Raw genomic sequence first — 14,604 nt, forward strand, 5'->3', positions numbered from 1 at the left:
AATAAGAGTTGTGGGTTATAATACAGACCTCACTGTAATAAGAGTTGTGGGTTGTAATACAGACCTCACTGTAATAAGAGTTGTGGGTTGTAATACAGACCTCACTGTAATAAGAGTTGTGGGTTGTAATACAGACCTCACTGTAATAAGAGTTGTGGGTTGTAATACAGACCTCACTGTAATAAGAGTTGTTAGCCGTATAATACCTCACTGTAATAAGAGTTGTGGGTTGTAATACAGACCTCACTGTAATAAGAGTTGTGGGTTGTAATACAGACCTCACTGTAATAAGAGTTGTGGGTTATAATACAGACCTCACTGTAATAAGAGTTGTGAGTTGTAATACAGACCTCACTGTAATAAGAGTTGTGAGTCGTATAATACCTCACTGTAATAAGAGTTGTGAGCCGTATAATACCTCACTGTAATAAGAGTTGTGAGCCGTATAATACCTCACTGTAATAAGTGTTGTGAGCCGTATAATACCTCACTGTAATAAGAGTTGTGAGCCATATAATACCTCACTGTAACAAGAGTTGTGAGTCGTATAATACCTCACTGTAATAAGAGTTGTGAGTCGTATAATACCTCACTGTAATAAGTGTTGTGAGCCATATAATACCTCACTGTAACAAGAGTTGTGAGTCGTATAATACCTCACTGTAATAAGAGTTGTGAGTCGTATAATACCTCACTGTAATAAGTGTTGTGAGCCATATAATACCTCACTGTAATAAGAGTTGTGAGTTATAATACAGACCTCACTGTAATAAGAGTTGTGAGTCGTATAATACCTCACTGTAATAAGAGTTGTGAGCCATATAATACCTCACTGTAACAAGAGTTGTGAGTCGTATAATACCTCACTGTAATAAGAGTTGTGAGTCGTATAATACCTCACTGTAATAAGAGTTGTGAGTCGTATAATACCTCACTGTAATAAGAGTTGTGAGCCATATAATACCTCACTGTAATAAGAGTTGTGAGCCATATAATACCTCACTGTAATAAGAGTTTTGGGTTGTTATACCTATCTTCTTGGGGCTCTCATTCATTGTTGCTATACACACACAGCACAATTCATTCTTTTGGCCATTAGAATTCCAGGGAATTCTTTTTCCCCATTCAGATAATAACTACCTTTACAGGTTATAACAAAATTAATTAATTGGATCATGTGTTTTTAATATGAAGTTATGGTTATATTTTAGTAAATGTATACAACATGGTGAGTAGCCCCCAAGAAGAGCCAAAATTAAGATTGTAATTCATGTTGCTGAGGAATCTAAAGTAATAAATCATATTCGAATTTTATCTATGACTTTTCTTGTATGTTGTGTATAAATGCAAGAAGAGTGTTGGGTTGATATATATGAAACAGGATTTATTGACTGCATGGGCAATTAAGGAAAAGATGGAGAACTAAGAACAATCACCTATACCACATGTTATTTGAATGTTTTAGGGGATGAGGAAGAAATAGATGTGAATGCTGCATAACTGCACACTGGAGAACCATTATCATAAACCTATCAAACCTGCAGCCACAGCCACAGCATCAGTTCAGTGGGAGATGTCTAATTAACTTTTTTTTTTGAGGATATGGTTACAAATTTCAGTGATTTTGAGATTCATTAGAATTTAAAAATCAATGAGTCCCGTTAATGGTGTAGGAAGGGAATGATTTATATCTCCCATATCAGTAAACAGTTTCACCCACTTTTCTGTGATTTATAGGACCAACAGTAGGGCCTCAACTTTCATCTCATCCATACAGTCCTATTCCTACAATTATTAATTAATTCCATCTCTTACAGCATGAAACACCTAACCTGATATATACAGAAAGTTTTGTGAAGTTGAGTTGAAAGGTTTTGAACTTACAGCCCGGAAGGGAAAGTAAACAGTAATTTTGTTATTGACTATGTTTCAAAGGAAATACTGATCTTTTCTCTTCTTTTCCCTTTTTTCACTCTTCCTAGAAAGCATTTAATAACTTTATATAACAGGTGTTCAATGAACCAACAAAATTCGTCTTAAGCTATGTTGAAGCTGGCAGTGTTCAATGGACCAAGGAAATGCGTGGAGACTGGCAGTGTTCAATGGACCAAGGAAATGTGTGGAGACAGCATGACAGTGTTCAATGGACCAAGGAAATGTGTGGAGACAGCATGACAGTGTTCAATGGACCAAGGAAATGTGTGGAGACTGCATGACAGTGTTCAATGGACCAAGGAAATGTGTGGAGACTGGCAGTGTTCAATGGACTAAGGAAATGTGTGGAGACTGCATGACAGTGTTCAATGGACCAAGGAAATGTGTGGAGACTGCATGACAGTGTTCAATGGACCAAGGAAATGTGTGGAGACTGCATGACAGTGTTCAATGGACCAAGGAAATGTGTGGAAACTGGCAGTGTTCAATGGACTAAGGAAATGTGTGGAGACTGCATGACAGTGTTCAATGGACTAAGGAAATGTGTGGAAACTGGCAGTGTTCAATGGACCAAGGAAATGTGTGGAGACAGCATGACAGTGTTCAATGGACCAAGGAAATGTGTGGAGACTGCATGACAGTGTTCAATGGACTAAGGAAATGTGTGGAGACTGCATGACAGTGTTCAATGGACCAAGGAAATGTGTGGAGACTGCATGACAGTGTTCAATGGACTAAGGAAATGTGTGGAGACTGCATGACAGTGTTCAATGGACCAAGGAAATGTGTGGAGACTGCATGACAGTGTTCAATGGACTAAGGAAATGTGTGGAGACTGCATGACAGTGTTCAATGGACCAAGGAAATGTGTGGGAGACAGCATGACAGTGTTCAATGGACTAAGGAAATGTGTGGAGACTGCATGACAGTGTTCAATGGACCAAGGAAATGTGTGGAGACTGCATGACAGTGTTCAATGGACCAAGGAAATGTGTGGAGACTGCATGACAGTGTTCAATGGACTAAGGAAATGTGTGGAGACTGGCAGTGTTCAATGGACCAAGGAAATGTGTGGAGACTGCATGACAGTGTTCAATGGACCAAGGAAATGTGTGGAGACTGCATGACAGTGTTCAATGGACCAAGGAAATGTGTGGAGACTGCATGACAGTGTTCAATGGACCAAGGAAATGTGTGGAGACTGCATGACAGTGTTCAATGGACTAAGGAAATGTGTGGAGACTGCATGACAGTGTTCAATGGACCAAGGAAGAACATCTTAATTGAACTGTTCAGCGAAGTACCATTTGATAATTCTATAAATAGAAACACTTTCTGAGAAACTTTTTAAAGCTTGGATTCTCACCAAATCAGTGACTGACACAGCAGATCTGTATAACATAATTCTCATTCATCTGTATGCACTTGCCAGATATTACATAATTTCATAAGAGTCAAATTCTCACAAGTCTGGCTCAAATTTCCTCAAAGGACAGCCATATTCTTTTACACAATAAAAACTATACAGCAATTGGGTGACAGTTTTAGTGAGCAAACTTTAGACCTGGACTGATATTTCAAAGCAATAAAGATTTTAATAGAAAAGAATTTTTATTCCAACTTGCCAAGGTTGTGTTGACATTCTGTATGTCTCTTTGACAAGTAATTCAATCAAAAATGAATTACATACATAACCTTCAATAAAATCCTCATCTTACCTCGACACTCACAGAAAGCTAAACTAGATTGCTATACCTTTATAGTTATGATATTAATTCCTGGCTAACACTGAAGTACTGACAATACAGAAGTGACAATCTGATATGATATACACCTGAATGCTTGTGTTATTGGTCTGTCTGTCCACAGATAATCCACAGTTGAATACCTGTGTTATACATGTCTGTGATTGGAATACACCGATTATGTCAGCTGTCCTCCTTGTGTCACACCAGACTCATGTCTTATATAATATCACACCTTCCAAAAGTTTGTAATCTCAGATAAAATAATCAGATACAGCAAGCAAGCCTGGTGAACCACTACCACCTATCATAGATCTGTCATCCAATGATAGCCATTAATTGCCTGAAGATTTCCAACGTTCACCCTCGGTGTTTGTTTTGCTGATTTAAGTGGTTCTAACACCTGGTTGTGAGTGCATGCCTGGTAATTTACACAAATGTGCAGCATATATTGAGTCAATATTTGGATCTACCAGTTCTAGTGTCACTTTGCCCCATGATCAACAATATATACCCTCATCCAAATTGATACCAAACATTGACATGGCCAACAGGAGGTAAAAAGAGGTGTAAGAAATAATCAAGTGGCTTTAAGTAGTCTGCAGTACATGTACTTTTTAAAAAAGGCCAGACACCCCGCTCTGGTTCTGGGGGACAGCACTATTGCTTTAAACATTTCCTGTCAGAATATGATACGTCTTCTGTGATCAAACCAAATGTCTCCCTAACCCACGCTCCATATACTGCCTAGGAGCTCAGCCACTTCCAGGCTTCTACTTGATCATACAACACCTTATTGGTCCTGTATTGGAACTGGCCCACCACTCAAATCATTACCACAATTACAAGAAATAACTTGATCTTACTGACATATCCTTTTCTTTATTTTTTTTTAGTTTGATAATTTGCCCTTTTATCATTTTTTTCTCCTCTGCAATAAATGTCCTATTTGTATTGGTGTGCCATTAACCCAAACAAGGAAACCAATCTCTTGGCCTCAATATCCTTTGTCCATCTCTTTCCTGGACATTGACATTTCTTTCCTGGACATTTCCTTCCTGGACATTGACATTGACATTAATTTCCTGGACATTGACATTCACAGGAATCAAAACAGGAGAAGTTTAAACATTCATACAAAAAATAAAACAAGTAATTTTGATTTCACCATCACATTTACTGTTATCGACAGAATTGGCGCCCAAAGGACATCTGTAACAGAAAGTTGAACTTAGGATGGACTTCTGGTACAGAGATTTACCTGGTCACAGACTAATGTATTTAAACTTATAAAATGTCTGTGTGAAGATACTGGTACAGGGATTTACCTTGTCATAAACTTATAAAATGTCTGTGTGAAGACACTGGTACAGGGATTTACCTCGTCATAAACTTATAAAATGTCTGTGTGAAGACACTGGTACAGGGATTTACCTCGTCATAAACTTATAAAATGTCTGTGTGAAGACACTGGTACAGAGATTTACCTCGTCATAAACTTATAAAATGTCTGTGAAGATACTGGTACAGGGATTTACCTCGTCATAAACTTATAAAATGTCTGTGTGAAGATACTGGTACAGGGATTTACCTTGTCATAAACTTATAAAATGTCTGTGTGAAGACACTGGTACAGGGATTTACCTCGTCATAAACTTATAAAATGTCTGTGTGAAGACACTGGTACAGGGATTTACCTCGTCATAAACATATAAAATGTCTGTGTGAAGACACTGGTACAGAGATTTACCTCGTCATAAACTTATAAAATGTCTGTGAAGATACTGGTACAGGGATTTACCTCGTCATAAACTTATAAAATGTCTGTGTGAAGACACTGGTACAGGGATTTACCTCGTCATAAACTTATAAAATGTCTGTGTGAAGATACTGGTACAGGGATTCACCTCGTCATAAACTTATAAAATGTCTGTGTGAAGATACTGGTACAGGGATTTACCTCGTCATAAACTTATAAAATGTCTGTGAAGATACTGGTACAGGGATTTACCTCGTCATAAACATATAAAATGTCTGTGAAGATACTGGTACAGAGATTTACCTCGTCATAAACTTATAAAATGTCTGAAGACACTGGTACAGGGATTTACCTTGTCATAAACTTATAAAATGTCTGTGAAGATACTGGTACAGGGATTTCCTCGTCATAAACTTATAAAATGTCTGTGAAGATACTGGTACAGGGATTTACCTCGTCATAAACTTATGAAATGTCTGTGAAGATAAGTGCAATATCATATTGACTGAGCAGAGAGTCAACAGCCAATTATCCTATAAATTGTCAATTTCTGTCACACATAGGTTTGCATCACAGTCAAATCTTATAAATTATTTAAATGCCCCAATCATTCTACAAATCAGCAAAGATATTTGATGTGATGTAAGATTAACAGTTGGCTTACAAGACTTTTAGAATTTTTGATTCACTGATGGTTACCATTGCAACATGAATAGAATATTTTAGGTAAAATTACAATTTTCTTTGACAAAATAATGAATTTTTGGGTAATCTTTACATTATTAGGCAGCTTATCTGATATGATATGATATGATGCCTGCTTTACATCAACCTGATGGTTAAAGGACAAAGTTTCACATAGAAATTTGACAGAAAATGAAATATCACATATATTAAATAAGATCTTTCATGAATATTAAATTATAATTGCAAAATTTAAAAAGCACAGCCAGTTTTAAAAACATTTTTATCAATTTGAAGTGAACAGGTGCGAAAAGAGTACAGCTATGCCCCACTAGACTAAATAACATGGTGGGCCAACACACAAACACAGACTAAATAACATGTTGGGCCAACACAGACTAAATAACATGGTGGGCCAACACAGACTAAATAACATGGTGGGCCAACACAGACTAAATAACATGGTGGGCCAACACACAGACTAAATAACATGGTGGGCCAACACAGACTAAATAACATGGTGGGCCAACACACAGACTAAATAACATGGTGGTCCAACACAGACTAAATAACATGGTGGGCCAACACGGACTAAATAACATGGTGGGCCAACACACAGACAAAGACTAAATAACATGGTGGGCCAACACACAGACTAAATAACATGGTGGGCCAACACACAGACTAAATAACATGGTGGGCCAACACACAGACTAAATAACATGGTGGGCCAACACACAGACTAAATAACATGGTGGGCCAACACAGACTAAATAACATGGTGGGCCAACACAGACTAAATAACATGGTGGGCCAACACAGACTAAATATCATGGTGGGCCAACACAGACTAAATAACATGGTGGGCCAACACAGACAGACTAAATAACATGGTGGGCCAACATACAGACTAAATAACATGGTGGGCCAACACTCAGACTAAATAACATGGTGGGCCAACACAGACTAAATAACATGGTGGGCCAACACACAAACAAAGACTAAATAACATGGTGGGCCAACACACAAACAAAGACTAAATAACATGGTGGGCCAACACACAGACTAAATAACATGGTGGGCCAACACACAGACTAAATAACATGGTGGGCCAACACACAGACTAAATAACATGGTGGGCCAACACACAGACTAAATAACATGGTGGGCCAACACACAGACTAAATAACATGGTGGGCCAACACAGACTAAATAACATGTTGGGCCAACACAGACTAAATAACATGGTGGGCCAACACACAGACTAAATAACATGGTGGGCCAACACACAGACTAAATAACATGTTGGGCCAACACAGACTAAATAACATGTTGGGCCAACACAGACTAAATAACATGGTGGGCCAACACACAAATACAGACTAAATAACATGGTGGGCCAACACACAGACTAAATAACATGGTGGGCCAACACACAGACTAAATAACATGGTGGGCCAACACACAGACTAAATAACATGTTGGGCCAACACAGACTAAATAACATGGTGGGCCAACACACAGACTAAATAACATGTTGGGCCAACACACAGACTAAATAACATGTTGGGCCAACACAGACTCAATAACATGGTGGGCCAACACAGACTAAATAACATGGTTTTGGTCTCTTCAATGCCCCTGAAATAGAAGACGGAGGAAACACACAGACACAGACTAAATAACATGGTGGGCCAACACAGACTAAATAACATGGTGGGCCAACACACAGACTAAATAACATGGTGGGCCAACACACAGACTAAATAACATGGTGGGCCAACACACAGAAGCAGACTAAATAACATGGTGGGCCAACACAGACTAAATAACATGGTGGGCCAACACACAGACTAAATAACATGGTGGGCCAACACACAGACTAAATAACATGATGGGCCAACACACAGACTAAATAACATGGTGGGCCAACACAGACTAAATAACATGGTGGGCCAACACACAGACTAAATAACATGATGGGCCAACACACAGACTAAATAACATGGTGGGCCAACACACAGACTAAATAACATGGTGGGCCAACACACAGACTAAATAACATGGTGGACCAACACACAGACAAAGACTAAATAACATGGTGGGCCAACACAGACTAAATAACATGGTGGGCCAACACACAGACTAAATAACATGGTGGGCCAACACACAGACTAAATAACATGGTGGGCCAACACAGACTAAATAACATGGTGGGCCAACACACAGACTAAATAACATGGTGGGCCAACACACAGACTAAATAACATGGTGGGCCAACACAGACTAAATATCATGGTGGGCCAACACACACAGACTAAATAACATGGTGGGCCAACACAGACTAAATAACATGGTGGGCCAACACACAAACACAGACTAAATAACATGGTGGGCCAACACACAGACTAAATAACATAGTGGGCCAACACAGACTAAATAACATGGTGGGCCAACACACAGACAAAGACTAAATAACATGGTGGGCCAACACAGACTAAATAACATGGTGGGCCAACACAGACTAAATAACATGGTGGGCCAACACACACAGACTAAATAACATGGTTTTGGTCTCTTCAATGCCCCTTAAATAGAAGACGGAGGAAAATCCTTGACGCTTTAGGTAGGCTCACTTATAGTTGCCTTCTATGAGCACTATACATGTCGATATGTTAGGCAATGTATGATATCGTCCCTATTACATTGTTTAACATTTCATGTAGAGTAAAATTAACAAATGTGTAAATTAGTTCCTGCTCTGTGATACAGTCTGGTTTTACTGTATACTTTAACAGCCAAAAATAAATCTGTACATATTAATACAGTTTTAGAGCTGCCCAGCTGGGACAAACATCCCCCAAAGTAGTGTTAAATTATTTACAGACCTCTGTGTTTAGCATCCCATTAATTCCCTAATATTGATTGATACATGTATTTATTATGATTAAAGCTGAAAAGAAAAAACGTCCAAATAACAATGTATAGAATTTAGAATACTTAACAAGAGACAAATTGATCGAGTGAGGGAAATTAAAGCAGATAAGAATGAGATGTTAATGACGGTGACATTTTGTTAAGATATTAAGTATTCAGACAATTGAGTTAAGGATGTTGTAAAAATCTATGGCCAATGTTTCAGTAGTTAATTGTCCCAAATTACCACTATGTTAAGTCAATAGAGTCAAGAGATGGCAGAAACGCCCCACAAGGTCAGCTATTATTTTAACATGAAATATCTTTCCCAGACCCAACATACCATAACTAATACAAGCTCTGATAATCAATATATAATTAATCAATGCTTGTAGTTTAAGTTTTTAACGGTAAAAATACAAACAAAAGGAAAAGTATGTCAAAACATTTTCCATACAGTTCCACAAACTATAAAAAGAGGTCCAGATGGTCTGTATTGCCCACTTGGTTGGATTTGACCAAATGTCAAAATAATGTTCATGTTCCATTTGTTAAAAGCTATATTTATTGATGTTGAACAATTCTATATATGGTTATAAAGTGGGGATCTCAACTGCTTTAAAGAAATAACCCAGAAATGAAGTCTGACTCCCTAGAAGTGTGAAAAGACCCTGGGGATTGTTTTTACAACATGATTGTGTTTAAAGAAACTAATTCCCTTGGGGTGGGGAAAGACTGTTGGAACTATTTTTACATCAGGATTGTGTTTTTTCCTTAATGTCCAGCAATGCTATATATGATTATGGGACGGGGATGTCAAGGGCTTCAAAAATACAAGAGGCCCAGAGGGCTTGCATCACTCACCTTGATATTTCAGTAATCAAAATACTCTTATTTCAGTTATTTTTAAATAATTTCCTACTTTTGAACTTCTTCTCCCAACAATGGTCCAAATTACAGGTGAACCAAATCCTGTCATTCGTGAAAGAGGAAGTTGTTTTTTTTGCTATATTTCCCCTATAGGACCCCAGCTCCTCCGCCCCAAGGGAGCTACATCCTCCATGTATACAACATTTCATCTCTTATGCCAGATTATGCTCCAGACCAAATTTCATCAGAATTCATTCAGGCGTTTAGGACTAGTAGGGATTTAAAGACTTTCCTCAATTTCCCCTATATATTATATCCCTGATAATACCTCATTAGATAGAACTTTATACTAAGACACTGGCACCATACGCATAGTATGATACTCTAAATAATATAATTTCCAAATTATAGACACAATCAGAAATTGTTTGTAATTATCTACTAATAATCATTATCTGTTAAAAGCATGCTTGTGATCCCTCCTCTCATGTGTCAATGACATATCAAGATAAAACTTTCACTTCTTACATTACCTGGTCATTTTTTTTCTTTTTGTGTTTATTTTTTTTTTATTATTATTTTTAAAATGTTTTTTTGTAATTTTTAAAAGTTAGATTCAATCACTTTGAAAATTTCAATCAATACAATTTTGTAATCCTATCTTTTAAGCTATAATCCTGTCCCACGACAAGGATTTGTTACCAGTCTAAGGTCCCTAGAATGCCACGATCAGGACTTGGACCCCAGATAAAAACCATACCAGTCCATATCTTCTAGGCCTTGTGAGATATGTAAATCCCTAATGACACTGTAAGCCTTATGTGGGTGCCAAGATTACCCTAAAGTTACATCAATCTAAAATACTGCCAATGAAGTATGCCCTTATAACTATTATCTGTAGTGAAGTGTTTTCACAGATTACAGGGATATACAAATACTATTATAACACAATCAAGAGCCACTATTGATTATTGCCTCTAAAATCTTTAAATCATAACCAATGTTACAAAAGCTGCAACATGACAATTCATCGGGTTGATTAGTTTAAGTGAGGAATTGTTTAAACAGACAGACCTTGTGGAGAGGTTTCCTGCTCAGAAATATATATGTCTGTGAGAGTTCAGTCAAAGAGCGTCTGTATAGACAACTGTTCAGTCAAAGAGCGTCTGTACAGACAACAGTCAAAGAGCGTCTGTACAGACAAGAGTTCAGTCAAAGAGCGTCTGTACAGACAAGAGTTCAGTCAAAGAGTATCTGTACAGACAACAGTCAAAGAGCGTCTGTACAGTGTACAGACAAGAGTTCAGTCAAAGAGCGTCTGTACAGACAACAGTTCAGTCAAAGAGCATCTGTACAGACAAGAGTTCAGTCAAAGAGTGTCTGTACAGACAACAGTTCAGTCAAAGAGCATCTGTACAGACAAGAGTTCAGTCAAAGAGCATCTGTACAGACAACAGTTCAGTCAAAGAGCGTCTGTACAGACAACAGTTCAGTCAAAGAGCATCTGTACAGACAAGAGTTCAGTCAAAGAGCATCTGTACAGACAAGAGTTCAGTCAAAGAGCATCTGTACAGACAACAGTTCAGTCAAAGAGCGTCTGTACAGACAACAGTTCAGTCAAAGAGCATCTGTACAGACAACAGTTCAGTCAAAGAGCATCTGTACAGACAAGAGTTCAGTCAAAGAGCATCTGTACAGACAACAGTTCAGTCAAGAGCGTCTGTACAGACAAGAGTTCAGTCAAAAAGTGTCTGTACAGACAAGAGTTCAGTCAAAGAGTGTCTGTACAGACAAGAGTTCAGTCAAAGAGCATCTGTACAAACAAGAGTTCAGTCAAAGAGTATCAGTACAAACAAGAGTTCAGTCAAAGAGCGTCTGTACAGACAAGAGTTCAGTCAAAGAGTATCAGTACAAACAAGAGTTCAGTCAAAGAGCATCTGTACAGACAAGAGTTCAGTCAAAGAGTGTCTGTACAAACAACAGTTCAGTCAAAGAGTGTCTGTACAGACAACAGTTCAGTCAAAGAGCGTCTGTACAGACAAGAGTTCAGTCAAAGAGTATCAGTACAAACAAGAGTTCAGTCAAAGAGCATCTGTACAGACAAGAGTTCAGTCAAAGAGTATCAGTACAAACAAGAGTTCAGTCAAAGAGCATCTGTACAGACAAGAGTTCAGTCAAAGAGTGTCTGTACAGACACAAGTTCAGTCAAAGAGTGTCTGTACAGACAACAGTTCAGTCAAAGAGTGTCTGTACAAACAACAGTTCAGTCAGTATAGACAGATGAAGACTTCACAAGTTATAACTGACATTATTTCAAAATTTCAACCGCTATTGTTTTCTGATTGAGAGGTGTTGTGCAGGTGTTTTGGTAATCTCAGGCAGGGGCCCTTGCCTCTGATGGCAATAATTCTGGCCAGGATTTATGTTTGACTATAGTAAACTGTCATGGCGCCAAAGTCGACATCAAAGAAAAAACTTGAAAGATCTCTGTACCAATGTTATCTACACAACCCCCACTACAACAGCAATTTTTAACCAAAAAAGTGAGTAAACTACACAAGATAGTCAAGGACATTCATTTTAACAAACTTGATAAACCTGCACCCAAGTATAAGACTTGCCCATTACTACAAATATGACCCTCGGATTTTTAAGAAGTTGAAAATATCAATTGCATTAGGTCACTCGATACTTCATCTCATGTGACCTAAAAATCAATTCATTTAATACTTTCTGAGAAATAGAACACACTTCTACTGTCAAAATTCAAAATGACCAACTGTCTGCCATTTTGTATTCTGATCAGTCTCAAAATTGAACACGTATTACTAGGAACCAAGGAACCTACATATGTTTGAGAAAGATTCTTAAGATACTTCTCAAGTAAAATAGATAACAAGGATTGTTTATGGACGGACAGTCATTACACACAGACAGATTTGTTACCGATCACAGCTAGACTTAAGCAATCATTCTGTAAGACTCTATTTTGAGGCTTGTTGCAAGCTTCCCTTGATGAATTCAATCACACTGGTTCAAACACTGGCCCTCATGACCTCAAAACCAACTGGGATCACTTTTTTTTGCACTTTTTTCAACAAGGCAATTTAAAAAAAAACTTGTTATTCGATTTACTAACTTCATGCTACATAGTTATAACCTGTTTTGTGATACCTATCATTTCCTACTCACAACATTTCTCTGCTGCAAATTTAGCCACTTTAAAAATAAATGCATCAATGAAGTGTGTGACATAAATGAAAATGATTTTATGACAAGCTAATGATCAAATATGCACTGAAAAAAAAAGCCAAAATCTCCACTCAGAATCCACTAAAAAGCCAGACTAAAAATGAATTAATTAGCTACATACTTCACCTCCATTTCCTAATCAAGGTTTTAGTACTGGGTTGGTTAAGTACAGCAGAGGGGAGACAACTCCAATAATGTAACATGACTAAGTTACCAATTCTCTTCAAACCAAAATCATAATGACTGATGAAATGTATTAGAAATAAAAAAAAAAGAACATCTGTAGCTGAAAAAAATAACTGTAAGTAAAATGCACTTACCTCCAGCCACTTTTGTAACAGCCTCTTGAAACACATCATAACATTTCTGAATCTCTATTTCTGAAACAAAAATTACTTAATAATTCTTCAAAATAGTTTTAATACAGAAATCGAAACTACATGCTCAAAATAATATTGAGGAAAAAAATCATGACTCCTTGTTTCATGTAGTACCTCTACTATAAAACAAGGGCCCAATGGGTCCTAATCACTTACCTGTTATCCAGTGATCCTTTTCAGACTTAAACATACCGGTAGTGTTGGAAATCACTTGTAAAACCATGATCGATCAACACTTTTACACATGTGATCGATGATCGACTAATGATCGATTATGAACGAAGATATAATTTACAAAAGAAAAAAGAAGTAAACAAGAAGTCAAATAATTCTTGGCGTCAAGCATGCTACAGACCTAATGTTGGGTCTCTGGGTCCTTTGGTTATTAAGAAGAAGTCATTTAAATATTTTAGCATATCTGACCCCTGTGACCTTGAATGAAGGTCAAGGTCATCAATTTGAACAAACTTGGTAGCCCTTTATTCCAGCATGCTACAGATCTAATATTGGGTCTCTGGGCCGTTTGGTTATCAAGAAGAAGTCGTTTAAAGATTTTAGCATATTTGACCCCAGTGACCTTGAATGAAGGTCAAGGTCATCCAGTTGAACAAACTTGGTAGCCCTTCATCCCAGCATACTACAGACCCAATATCAAGTCTCTGGGCCTGTTGTTAATTGAGAAGGAGTCTCAGGTGACCTAAAAACAGGGCCAGTCTAGGATTCAAACCTAGGACCTACAACTTTCAAAGGAACTCTCCTTAAACCTTTACAGCACCAAGTCCAGACCCAATACAAACACACAACACCATGACCATGAAATGATTCCAATGAATACAGTACCTTTCAACTTCGCATCCTCTATTATGGAGGCTGTGTAGATATGCTGTCTTGCGATAGCATCAAACGTCTCTGGTCTGTCTGGGAAACTCTTTTGTACCCTGAATATAGAACAATGCATTATAGTTCGTAGTTGATATTAAACATTATTAGATATTGTTACAAACCCTACAAGACACTTAAAAGATGATGGATGTTACATATGAAGAAATCTGGACAAGTTAGT

General features: G+C 37.7%; 1 protein-coding gene across 1 annotated transcript in view; it reads right to left on the bottom strand.

Moving 5' to 3' along the window:
- LOC117322465 (U3 small nucleolar RNA-associated protein 6 homolog) overlaps window positions 1–14,604 on the bottom strand; it is a 170,165-nt gene that overhangs the window by 142,775 nt on the left and 12,786 nt on the right. The window contains exons 13-14 of the mRNA XM_033877397.1: window positions 14,382–14,479; window positions 13,482–13,541 (exon numbers count right to left, since the gene is read on the bottom strand). Of these exons, the coding sequence (XP_033733288.1) occupies window positions 13,482–13,541; window positions 14,382–14,479 (158 nt within the window). The remainder of the gene's footprint in view (window positions 1–13,481; window positions 13,542–14,381; window positions 14,480–14,604) is intronic.

This window comes from Pecten maximus, chromosome 1 (genome assembly GCF_902652985.1).
Source record: "Pecten maximus chromosome 1, xPecMax1.1, whole genome shotgun sequence".
NCBI classification, from domain to species: domain Eukaryota; kingdom Metazoa; phylum Mollusca; class Bivalvia; order Pectinida; family Pectinidae; genus Pecten; species Pecten maximus.